This window comes from Salmo salar, chromosome 25 (genome assembly GCF_965601325.2).
Source record: "Salmo salar chromosome 25, fSalSal1, whole genome shotgun sequence".
Classification (NCBI taxonomy): domain Eukaryota; kingdom Metazoa; phylum Chordata; class Actinopteri; order Salmoniformes; family Salmonidae; genus Salmo; species Salmo salar.
This window is the reverse complement of record NC_138315.1, coordinates 24,872,460-24,886,071: the sequence shown is the minus strand read 5'-3', so window position 1 is coordinate 24,886,071 and position 13,612 is coordinate 24,872,460. Positions and strand designations below refer to the sequence as shown.

General features: G+C 41.9%; 1 protein-coding gene across 1 annotated transcript in view; it reads right to left on the bottom strand.

Annotated features, from left to right (window-relative positions):
* lrp1bb (low density lipoprotein receptor-related protein 1Bb) overlaps positions 1 to 13,612 on the bottom strand; it is a 319,979-nt gene that overhangs the window by 177,892 nt on the left and 128,475 nt on the right. Inside the window, exons 15-20 of the mRNA XM_082969228.1 lie at positions 11,059 to 11,181; positions 10,710 to 10,850; positions 9,971 to 10,096; positions 6,516 to 6,632; positions 1,668 to 1,748; positions 1,108 to 1,278 (exon numbers count right to left, since the gene is read on the bottom strand). Of these exons, the coding sequence (XP_082825354.1) occupies positions 1,108 to 1,278; positions 1,668 to 1,748; positions 6,516 to 6,632; positions 9,971 to 10,096; positions 10,710 to 10,850; positions 11,059 to 11,181 (759 nt within the window). The remainder of the gene's footprint in view (positions 1 to 1,107; positions 1,279 to 1,667; positions 1,749 to 6,515; positions 6,633 to 9,970; positions 10,097 to 10,709; positions 10,851 to 11,058; positions 11,182 to 13,612) is intronic.

Sequence of the window (13,612 nt, the reverse complement as noted above, 5' to 3'; positions counted from 1 at the left end):
GGCTGGGGGCATGGCAGTGGGTGTGGCCATTGTTGCGGTTTTAAAGCTATTTTCCTGCAATTCTACACATTTTGCCATGGCTTATGCTATGCTTACAAAATCAATGACCAACATACTCCTGAATGCATAATGTTTTGAATGTTAGATTCTCCCTGACTGTCTAGCCTTTATTTTGGTGATTATGAGTTCTCAAAGAGGACCTTATTTAAAAATATATAGGTCCATTATCTTTCCTGCATGCTTTATATCTAGTTAGCTATTCTTTTTTCAGTTTTTTTTTACTGTTTGGACATGGGTGGGCTGCCTAACAAAACAGTTAGGCAGCCCACCCAAGACTTTTCTATGCAAAAACCCTGACTTTCAAAAAGAAAACACGTTTAATGCTTGGATGTCAGAGATCAGAAGGATTTCCATAACAGTCAGAGCCTGCTGAGCCATAGCTGTTACCCCTGGGGTGGCCCACAACACAGCAACACTACACTGTGTTAGAGTAGAGAGGAAGAGGCTGGAGCTGGGGCTCAGGCTTGACATCAGGACACGGTTTGATGAATAGCTTCCTCATTCTAGTGACAAGCTAGTGAGCTGTGAGTATTCCAGCCGGCCGGGCCCAGCTCAGCCTTCTGGGGTAATTATAACAGATTAAAATATTCTTGATGGTTGTACTCTTGTGAAGAGTAGATAAGATTAGATCAGCCGAGCGAGAGCCGGGCAAGAGCCGAGCGAGGAGGATGAAGACTTAAGGATATTAGACGAGGCCAATTAATAGTTACTTTGAACTCATCATTATCTTTAAAAAAAAAATCTTTCTACTGATTTAAATGGCAATTGAATAATTGATAGTTACAATCATTGATACGTGTAGTAATGAGGAGTAGTAAGCCTGACTTGAAACATCTACCTCATGTTAAGATAGATAATGTGATACTTAGTGCAAATTGTATTTGGCAAAATGAGGGATGGCGCTATCACTTAGAGTAGAATATTAATTATGGATTCATGGTAGTAGTAGCAGCATGGTTTATCTTAACTGTGGGCACATAATCTTGTAATTGCTAACAAAAAGTGCTACGATACAGGTATTACAAATAACAGCATTGTTTCTCTCACCAGCTCCATCTCCTCCACAAGAAGTGTTCTCGTCGCTGAAGTCCCCACAGTCGTTGTCCCCATCGCAGGCCCAGTGGTCTGGGATACACCTCCCACTGGAGCACTGGAACTGGGTGTTGGAACAGGAGTGGACACAACCAACCTCGTCACTACCATCTCCACAGTCATCATCTAGGGATACAGAGGAAAAAGAGCAAGTGTGACTGACTAGGTTTGAGTCCTGCATATCATTAAACTGTGTTAGAACGCTATGCTAAAGCCTATGTAGTAGCTTGGGGAGGTAACATAAGTCTTCACTTCCAGGCAAGGTTATAGTACTCAGCGCATGGGTGTGGTTTTCCGAACCACTTCAGTTACATAAGGAGACAGTGGTTGATTTGAAAGTTGTGGGTTATATAAGGTGCATGAAATGTACAGTAGCTCAGTGTTTCTCAACTTCTGTCCTTGAGTATTCTAACCACAAAGTTGCTCATCTTTATTGAAGCGCTGTACAATCATACCAGATTCTCAAGGATGGTCGTTGAGGTAGAAACTGCTATAGGTTTTCAGTAGAAACGTACCTGAATCACAATGCCACTTGACACTGATGCATCTCCCATTGGAACAGCTGAACTGGGTGAGGGGCTCACAGGTCGGGAATGCTGTAGACACAAAGGCAGAGAGACAATCAACTACAGTTTCTAAACCTCAAACCCATAGGGCCACATTCATTCTAAAAATACATTGCCTGAAACTCCTCACAAACACTCCATTCCAAATCAAACTGTATTTATCACATGCGCCGAATACAACTGTTGAAGACTTCGCAGTGAAATGCTTGCTTACGAACCTTGCCCAATGATGCAGAATTAAAACATAATAATTACAAATTAAATACACAAGTATGGAGCTATATTCAGGGAGTACCAGTACCAGATCAATGTTCAGAGGTACAAGGTATTTGAGGTAGATATGTACATGAAGGCAGGGTAAAGTGACTAGGCATCCGAATAGATAATAATAAGAGTAAAATAAACAACAGAGTAGCAGCAGCAAATGAAGAGTGTAAAAGTGTGTGTTTGTACAGTATGTGTGTATTATGAATCCCCATTAGCTGCTGCCTATGTTTGTGTTGCTTCACAGTCCCCGCTGTTCCATAAGGTGTATTTGTATCTGTTTTTTAAATCTGATTCTAATGCTTGCATCAGTCACCTGATGTGAAATAGAGTTCCATGTAGTCATGGCTCTATGTAGTACTGTGTGCCTCCCATAGTCTGTTCTGGACTTGGGGACTGTGAAGAGACCCATGTCTTGTGTGGTATGCATGGGTGTCTAAGCTGTGTGCTAGTCGTTTAAACAGACAGCTCGGTGTCTGTTTATGTGTGTGTGTGTGTGTGTGTTGTGTCGGTATGCGTGTGTGTGTTGTGTGTGCGCACATGTAGTGTATGTGAATGTGTGAGGGTTTTGTATGGGAGTGAGTGTAGTGTATGTGAGTGAGTATGGAGTGTATATAAAGTCTAGTGAGTGTGCGTAGGGTCAGTGCAAGATTGAGTCAGTGCAGACAGTTTGGGTACCATTAATTGACCATTTAGCAATCTGGCTATTTAGCAGTCTTATGGCTTTGAGGTAGAAGCTGTCTCGGATCGTATTGGTCCGAGAGCTGATGCTCCGGTACCGTTCACCGGACGGTAGCAGAGTGAACAGTCTATGGCTTGGGTGGCTGGATTGTTTGGCAATTTTTCAGGCCTTACTATGACACCTCCTGATATAGAGGTCCTGGATGGCGGACAGCCCAGTGATGTACTGGGCTGTCCGCACCACCCTCTGTAGTACTTTGCGGTCAAGGGTGGTGCAATTGCCATACCAAGTGGTGATGCAGCCAGTCAAGATGCTCTCGATGGTGCAGCTGTAGAACTTTGAGGATCTAAGGACCCATGACAAGTCTTTTCAGTAATGCCGTGCCCTCTGCAAGACTTTGCAGGTGTGTGCGGACCATGTTAAGTCCATAGTGATGTGGACGCCAAGGAACTTGAAGCTCTTGACCCGCTCCACAACAGCCCCGTCGATGTGGATGGGGGCATGCACTCCCCTCTTTCTCCTATAGTCCTTCTCCTATAGTCCACGACGTTGAGGGAGAGGTTGTTGTCCTGGCACCACACTGCTAAGTCTTTGACCTCCTCCCTGTAGGCTGATTCATCGCCATTGGTGATCCGACCTACCACCGTTGTGTAGTCAGCAAACTTGATGATGGTGTTGGAGTCATGAGCGGCCACGCAGTCGTGGGTGAACAAGGAGTACAGGAGGGGACTAAGCACACACCCCTGATGGGCCCCTGTGTTGAAGGTCAGCATGGCGGAGGTGTTGTTGCCTACCCTCACCACCTGGGGCCGGCCCATCAGGAAGTCCAGGATCTAGTTGCAGAGGGAAGGGTTCAGAACCCTACTCCTCACTACTCATCTTTTTGACTATATGTGTATTGCAGGCTGAAATAAATTACCCAAGCAAGTTAATAAGAGTTACCGCAACACTGAATGTTATGATAAACACATGAAAATGAATGGAAATATGCCTAACGAATATGTTAATACTGGATGCAAGTGTGGCTGTTGTAAATGGCACCCTTAATTTGCATGCACCTTTTGGACAGGGCATTATGTATACTGTATGTGCGAGTGATGCTTGTTTTCAGGTAGAAAAGCTCATTTAGGATTCAATTGATCATAACTCATATTTAAGTGATCAATGAGACCTGCAAAAAAATACAGATTCAGGTTAAGACAAAAACACTAAACATCTAATTAAATCGGAGACGGAAAGAACATGATTCATCCCCAGATGTTTTGGGTTAATCCAAAATAATGTAGAGAAATAATGCCTCTCTGTTAGAAACGCTGCTTTAATCAATAAAAGAGAGCGGCAGTGGCGTCAGTACAACAACAAAACAGACAATTTTCCCATTGGGAGTTTAGCGTAGCTCACCGCTCGGTGGAAAAACACACCACCTAAACACACCAGCTAGTGCTGCTTTGACAGACAGTGTCTCCGCTAGCTAACTGCTGAAAACCAATTAACACCTTGGTAATTAACCAACATCTGCTCCTTACTTCTTCCAGTGTGGTCAAGGAGATACCATAGCTCACTTTCTCTAACTGCTGCTGATGGTGCTAGTGTCTAAATATTCCACCCCCTCAGAGTGCCAAATGTGAATCTGAGCATATGGATGTGTCATACCCTTAAATACTTGTGATCTGCATTTGTATTCCCGTCACATTCAACCTAGTTTCAATTTCTGATTATACACTTTTTGAGATATTTCCATTACAGGTGAGGAGCTTTATTAAACTCAGAGACTTAATTGTAATTGATTCTTTGGAATCCCTATTGCTACAGACACCAAGGGCGTTAGTTAGGACACAGTGAATGTTCACCATATACATACACTATATATATATATATATATATACACAAAAGTATGTCTAAACCCCTTCAAATAAGTGGATTAGGCTATTTCAGCCACACCCATTGCTTACAGGTGTATAAAATCGAGCGCACAGCAATGCAATCTCCATAGACAAACATCAGCAGTAGAATGGCCTTAAAGAGCTCAGTGACTTTAAACTTGGCACCATCATAGGATGCCACCTTTCCAACAAGTCAGTTCGTCAAATTTCTGCCCTGATAGAGCTGTAAGTGCAGTAAGTGCTGTTATTGTGGAATGGAAACCTCTAGGAGCAACAACGGCTCAATCGCGACGTGGAGCTTCAGGTTTTAAAAACCCACTGTCGCTGCAGTGGAGAAAATTGAGCTTCCAGAGACTCTGTGGGAACTCCTACAGCGCAGTAATGCCTGAGGAATCTCAGAAAACACTATGAGAGAGAATATGTTTTGCAGCGCAGCTTGATTATGACTGAATGAAGTCGAGCATGAACTTTAATTACAGCTTACACCCTGGCTGTTTGTGACTGTGTATTGAAGCAGCTTAGTAAGCACACAAAGGAGTCGGAGACGATACAACACTATGCAGGGCCTGGCACTGATCATCAGAGATTGCCATGTGCCATCTTTACCATATACAGTGAAGGGACAGGAGGTTTTAAAAACCTTTTAAATGTGTTTTCCCAGTTTTTTTTACAATTTGTTAGTAATTCAACTATTTCCACCTCACATCACTAAATATGTAACTTACGGCCTGGAAAGCTCCCTCTGCATGAAAGTCACACAAAAGTATAGTTATGAGATTAGACTAGTGTACCAGAAAGATAGCAAGTATAGCCCGTTGAAATCAGGTACTGTAAAAGAAATATGAAAACAAAATAAACTGTTGGGTCATAAAAATGGCAAGTACTACAACTTACTTTGGTATAAGTTGAGATACAGTGCGTAATTCTGCAATACTAAAATGTTTTTAAAAAAATGCTACAAGTGTTATTTCGCAGCATCATTCTAACTCTCCTTAATCAGTGAGTAAGAAGTGAATGCTCAGCTCCTGGCCCTGAGGACTCAGGGCTATTTAATAATGTAACTGCTAAAACTCACATGAATGAAACAAGCAATGTAAGAGAGACAACAAAGTATTCAAGGAACTAGTAAATTAAGAAATAGCTCTAAGGGACATTCTTGTAGGAAAATTAGATTTAGGGGGAACAGTTTGAAAACAGTGTCAGATAGATAGCAAGGACATCACAATAAATCTATTCTTATTTCTCCAAATAATAAGCACACTGGTACAGTCATGCATCCCCTTCACAACTAAGACTATGCCAATTAAAAGGTAACCCGATAGCCTGCTCAATAATCATATTCAACAACCTGTGTTTGTTCAATTGGATATTGCATTTTAGTTTTCAGAAACTAGCTAAGAACAAGCCTTATTACTCCTTAGAAAGAGGAAAGCACTATATTTTAATAGAAATATAACCAACCGGCTGCTGTGCACTAGACAAGAACACACACTAAGAGTTCAAACAGCCAAGCTAGCATTCAGTTGTCTCACCAGGAGGCATATTTTGAAATACTTTTAAGGCTTCTCTGGTGTAGTTGGGTCACTAAAAGACGAGCTGTCTTTTCCACTGAACCATTTCCTCTGAGCTACACCTCACAGCGGTATGTCCTTTTCTTTTCCTCTCAAGGTTGGGGATGAGGTCAATAGAATCTTCAGATCTGACAGTGTCATCGTAAAAGTGGTCACATCTTCTTCTTTGAAAGCCTCTCTTGGCGTTTAAAAACCCAGCACTTTCCTTCCTTTCCAAAAACATAAACAGCAGAGAGTGTTTGTTCTGATTTGGTCTACTAGGACGTTTTAGTATGAATAATCTTACAGGGTTGAAACCTAACTTGAGATGCTCACCCTTAACGATCATACATAATCAAAAACGGAGTTAATCGCCAGGATTCAGGGCCATATAATGCAGATTGAGAGTCTGACTCACCACAGGAGGAAGTCTCATCGGACATGTCCCCGCAGTCGTCGTCTCGGTCGCAGCGCCAGGCCTGGGGTATACAGCGTCCGTTCCGACAGGAGAACTGGTTGGGCTGACAGGCCTGGGCTGAGAAAGACATGGAAGACAGCAGAGCATTTGTAATTAAATCACATGGGTGTTAAGTTAAAGCCAGACATGTTCAGCTCCCTAATGATCATTCAATCATATGGCATGTCAATGTCAGGCCTATGGAGCTTAAGTTGATCTCTCCATGACAGATATATCACATATATCAAGTCTGGAGTAAACGAGCAGAGCCCTTAAACAAACCTTTCAGTCACATACAGTGACACATTTTGTTGTTTTGGCTCTGTACTCCAGCACCTTGGATTTGAAATTATACAATGACTATGAGGTTAAAGTGTTAACTGTCAGCTTTAATTTGAGGGTATTTACATCCCTATCGGGTGAACCGTTTAGAAATTACAGCACTTTCTGTACATAATCCCCCCATTTTTATGGACCAAAAGTATTGGGACAAACTCCCTTATACACTACATGACCAACATGATCAAAAATATGTGGACACCTGCTCATAGAACATCTCATTCCAAAAAGCATGGGCATTAATATGGAGTTGGTTCCCCTCTTTGCTGCTATAAAAACCTCCACTCTTCTGGGAAGGCTTTCCACAAGATGTTGGAACATTGCTGCAGGGACTTGCTTCCATTCAGCCACAAGAGCATTAATGAGATCGGGCACTGATGTTGGGCAATTAGGCCTGGCTCACAGTCGGCGATCCAATTCATCCCAAAGGTGTTAAATGGAGTTGAGGTCAGGGCTCTTTGCAGGCCAGTCAAGTTCTTCCACACCGATCTCGACAAACCATTTCTGTGTGGACCTCAACCTCATTTAACAGGAAAGGGCCTTCCCCAAACTTGCCACAAAGTTGGAAGCACAGAATCGTCTAGATGCTGTAGCATTAAGATTCCCCTTCACTGGAACTAAGGGGTCTCGCCCGAACCATGAAAAACAGCCCCAGACCATTATTCCTCCTCCACCAATCTTTACAGTTGGCACTATGCTTTGGGGCAGGTAGCGTTCTCTTGGCATCGGCCAAACCCAGATTATTCCATAGGCTGTCAGATGGTGAAGTGTGATTCATTACTCTGGAGAACGCGTTTCCACTCCTCTTGAGTCCAATGGCGGCGAGCTTTAAACCACTCAAGCTGACGCTTGGCATTGCGAATGGTGATCTTAGGCTTGTGTGCGGCTGCTAGGACATGAAAACTAATTTCATGAAGCTCCCGAAGCTCCCGACGAACAGTTCTTGTGCTGATGTTCCAAACTGACTCTGGAAGCAACATGGTAGTGAGTGTTGCAACCAAGGACAGACGATTTTAATGCGCTACGCGCTTCAGCACTTGGCGGTCCGTTCTGTGAGCTTTGCGGCTGAGCCGTTGTTGCTCCTAGATGTTTCCTCTTCACAATAACAGCAATTACAGTTGACCGGGGCAGCTCTAGCAGGGCAGAAATTTTACGAACTGACTTGTGGAATCCTATGACGGTGCCACGTTGAAAGTCACTGAGCTCTTCAGTAAGACTATTCTACTGACAATGTTGGTCTATGGATATTGCATGGCTGTGTGCTCGATTTTATATACCTTTAAGCATTGATGGTGTGGCTGGAATAGCCAAATCCACTAATTTGAAGGGTTGTCCACAGACTTTTGCAGAAATAGTGTATGTGTATTAAAATAGTCAAAAGTTTAGTATTTGATCACATATTCCTAGCACGCAATGATTACATGAAGCTTGTGATACTACACAAGCTTCATGTAATCAAGCTTGTATTGTGTTTTTGAAGTCACTTTTATTGTAAATGAGAATAGAATGTTTATAAACACTTCTACATTAACTTGGGTGCAACCATGATTACAGATAGTCCTGAATGAATTGTGAATAATGATGAGTGAGAAAGTTACAGACGCACAAATATCATACTACCAACACATGCTAACCTCTCACCCTTACAATAACAGGGGAGGTTAGCATTTTTAGGGGGGTATGATATTTGTGCGTCTAACTTTCTCACTGATCATTATTCACGATTCATTCAGGACTATTTGTAATCATGGTAGCATCAACATTAATGCATTTATTTTTTATTTTTCCAGGCAAGTCAGTTTAGAACAAATTCTTATTTTACAGCACCTACCCTGGTCAAACCCTCCCCTAACCCGGACGACGCTGGGCCAATTGTGCACCTGTCCTCTGGGACTCCCAATCACAGCCGGTTGTGAAACAGCCCGGGATCGAACCAGGGTCTGTAGTGACACCTCTAGCACTGAGATGCAGTGTCTTAGCCCGCTCCACCACGTGGGAGCAAATGCAGACGTGTTTAGAAACATTCTATTCTTATTTACAATAAAAGTGACTCTAAAATGACACAATACATTATTTACCATTAATTTCTATTGGGCACAAAATAATCTGAAATACAACCAAAACAAACAGCAAATGCATCCAACAAGTTTGTAAAGTCACAAGCTTGATGTAATCATTCCGTGCTAGGAATATGGGACCAAATACTAAACTTTTGACTACTTTCATACACATATGTGAATTTGTCCCAATACTTTTGTCCCCCAAGGCGGACTATGTACAAAAAGTGCTCTAATTTCTAAACGCTTCACCCGATGTGGATGAAATTACCCTCAAATTAAAGCTGACTGTCTGCACTTTAACCGCACGGTCATTGTATAATTTCAAATCCAACGAGCTGGAGTACAAAGCAAAAAACAACAAGAAATTGGTCACTGTCCCAATACTTTTGGACATGGAGTATACTCAATGTCCGTGAACAGAGACAGACATGCAACAACAGCACAGCACCCGGACAGCACACGAGGCAGCGTTCTCTTTGTGGTGCTGTGTGTGTAACATGCATCTCATTCTGATGACAAGGCAACATTTATCACCCATTGATTGATCCTGGAAGGCTCACAACTTTTAAGAGGCAAGGCTGGCAACTTGGCTGTTAGGTGTGAAGGGAAAAAAGCCACTATGGTATGGACAGACGTAAGTGATTCTGACAATAACTCAATAGCAGGAAAAGTTACCTTTTGAGAGTGCTAAACTTCTCTGATTCTGAGCTTTCACATGAGATTGATCACACTGACTGTGGCTGTTGGCTTGTATAGTGTCGTAAGACATGACTAGGAATGTTTGACTACCCTGCTATTTGATGCTTTGATGTGCAGAAACCTTTCTGCGGAGGAAGTTGAAGTTGCAGGGGGTAGAGGTTTGCATTCTTTAACTATACATAGTCCATCTGACTAAGTGAAATGTACCACATCCATATATACTCATAGCTTAGAAAATGCCAGTGACATATACTACATAACACAATGCAATTGCCGGACTGCAGATCTGAGAAAAAGCTAAGGTATTGTATCAGTTACCTGAACATGTGGTGTTGGACTCATCCTCATTGTTCCCACAGTCATTAGTTCCATCACACAGCCATCTCTTAGGGATGCAGCGATTATTGAGGCACTTGAACTGGTCTATGGGACAACTGTGGTTGGCTGAAATACACAGACAGAGACACTCATATCATCTTAGCACCATTTCATGTTTTAAAAATGTCCTAGTTGAGCTGCTTTGTGGGATGGAATTTGCCTGGTAAAGAACTTACAAACCTGACATTTACCGTTTCTGACTTGAAGAGTTCAGTACAAATGACAGACAGCAATGCGAAGCAGGAATTTGGGTCAGAATGTCTCAAATCTTGTTAGATAGGAGGCATGCAGACATTCCAGCAGGGCAGATAATAGATTTTGCAAATCTGATCATTCTGGCAGAAGATTACATTATAGTATTTTTCATAGTGAGAAATGAGTCAGCATCCAAGCGTCTAACGTGGTGTTTATCTTATTGATTCACTCAACAGCCAATTCTCTTCTGAGGCAAATAGATGGGGAAGAAAGGAGAGGAGTGGGCAGTATTCACCAGCTTTGAATCATACAGTATCAATGACGTTTGGCGAGATAAAAGTTGATAGCAAGAAAATATAAACTTATGCAACGTTGCATGGTAAGTGGTGTGTGAATGTTTGTGCGTGTGTGTATGTGTGCGTGTGTGTGTGTGCGTGTGTGTGTGTGTGTGCGGGACAGAGACAACAGACAGATAAATACACACAGCAGTTATGGGGATCCTCGTCACTTCCATCCAGACAGTCATCATCTCCGTCACACTTCCATGACGCACGGATACAGCGATGGTTACGACACTGAAACTCATCGCTCTTACAGAGCTGTGGCTCCACCCCCCCTGATGACACTTAATTAACAGACATAACAGAGAAAAGGACTTTAATAACAGAAACAGACTTGAGCCAAATTAAACCACAGTGGAATTAATTCCATTGAAAAGTCAAGCATACAAAATAATCACAAAATATTTGTGAGAGAAAACCATGTTCATTTCTTAGCTTGTCTACAGTGCAATTGTACTACTCTGGCTAATTCACTTCATGGTTCTACTGTACCTAAGCAGGTGACATTGTTCTTCTCCAGGAGCTGGTTGTCAGCACAGGCACACACTCGGCCCCCTGGGATAGAGAGGCAGAGGGTACCGCATCCCCCATAATTCACTCTGCATGCATTGTCACCTGGAAATACAGAGTAGTACCATTATTTACCGTAAATCATATTCTTCTAAAGCATTATTATTGTATTTTGTCGTGTTTCTCTTTTGCTGTTCCGTCTGTCGTCGTCTCTCTCTATGAACAACGGAACAACAAGGTCAATGTGAACTGTGAAGAAACACACATAAAATATATCCTTAATACAAAAGCCATTTCCTGTTTGAGAAGGATGTGCCAGGTGGGTGCCACATCATCTATAACCACACGTCAAATGAATTATTGGGGACATTGTGGAGAGGAGCCATTTGACATTTTTATTCTTTCAGGAAAATAATTTGTCTTTTAGGACAAAGCCAACTGTTCTCAAGAGAGAAGAAACTGTCTTTGTGTGAAGAAACTGTCACTTATAAAGTTGAGGCATGGAGTCCATTGTTGGTTTTGTTTAGTGTAAGGTCCAAAGGCAATGCCTGAGCCAATGAGATAAAGGTTTCTGTTTTGTGAGAGCCAATCAGTAATACTCAGAGGACAGCAGGGCCAATTAATCTCTTTGGTGACATGAGCTTTGGAGGAATGGCCAGTGAAATTCTTATTTCCCCCATGCTGAGAATTAGAACTCCTACTGCCAGCTATATTCTCCCTCACTGTTTCTCTGCATCACATCATTACATACTTGGCATACCACACTCCTACACCACTCTAACAAACTATATTATTTTGATGTGAAACAATAGAAATTATTACACAAATGAAAAACCCACAAGCAGTGAATCATCCCAAAATGCCCCTTATCTTAATCCATTGATTACCAAGCAGATAATTAGTGTTGGTACTTTCTCTGTTTCTGAGAGAAGATGACAGTAATCACGCTTCCCCTTGCTCCACACGTGCACAGTCGGAACACTAAACAGTGATTCACCGACGCTTCGGAAGGATAACAAGGGTTCTACCTGCTGTGAGCAGGGCTGGCCCGCCTATTAGGCAGGCGGCAGATTGTTGAGGGCGGCATTTTCTGAGCTCAACTGACCAAGACAACACATAAAACCTCACATAACTTTTCCCAAAAACAATTACAATTTCTCTCACCCAGTGCAGTGGTACAGAATATAGGCTATTTAGGTGAGCGCTGATGCCGCCCCGTGAAAAACAGTGCCCACTTTGTCAAAGGCAGGGGCACAAAATATTTGTCCAGTGCACCTCTCCAGGGTGCTATTGGAGACACCTCGCTGCGGCGCTCTACCAACGTTCCGTAAAAAAATATCGAACAGAAATCATGTAGACTATAGCTTATGGTAGAACGAGTATGTGCATTTTCTGTAGGCTATAGGCTGGAGATCAAAATTCATGAAATCGTCACATTTTACATCATACACGTTTCGCCGATCAAATAGCCTAACCTAAATGGCGCCTAACCCAATCAAATAAAAAAGGAGCTTCGACGTGATTATGACACCATATCCTAAAAATAGGACCGGTCAAAGTTAAATGGACAATATGAAATGTAAAATCAGGTTACTCTCAAGTGCTGTCCAGGAGTTTCACCCCGTGGGCTAAATGGTCATGATAATCAGTGATTTCAAATCAAATGTATTTATAGATCCTTTTTACATCAGCAGATGTCACAAAGTGCTATACAGAAAGCCAGCCTAAAACCCCAAACAGCAAGCAATGGTTTCAAGTTTGTATCCGTAAATTGATGATCATAGTGAAAAATAATATACTTATGCATTCCCCGCTGTGTAAACACGTTGATTCTCATTGCAAATAGGTTCAGGATATCTCCTGATAAAGTTGGACATAAATTGGAGATAAAAAAAAGTTGGGTAGTTGATATTCAGAGCTTAAATAGCCAAAATCATTAGTCACAGGAATCAGGACTAACAAAGCCAATGCAACTGATGTTTTACAAACGGTAGGCCTACCACATGGATGGGCATTCATAAAATTCCATTTTGGGCTGTCACTGTAGACCAGGGTTTCCCAAACTCGGTCCTAGCCGCCAGGTTTTTGCTTGATGATGAGTTTGTGAAACCCTGCTGTAGGCTACACCCCAGTAAACACAGACTAACGGCGACGTCTTTCAGACATCTTTTTTTTCTCATAATTTTATTGGTGCAGTCCGGACCGGACTTGATTTCCGGACCAAATCTGAACCAATCACAAATGTATTTTATAATTTAGTAAAAATTTAGTAAAATTATCATGTGGCTTTCATTATTGGACTCCTGTATTTTTTAAACAGACATTGATGTAGGCAGACATTGTAAACAGACATTGTAAAAAATAAAGGATAAATACAAATAAAATAAAGAAACATTCAAAGATGATTGAAAACCAGGAAGTGAACGTTAGCAAAACTGAACCTCCTTAATCACACATTTTCACTACTAATTGTGTGTAAAATAGGAAATTACAACTCTGTAAAATGTTGTTGACCGCTAAAACATAATTTTGGAAT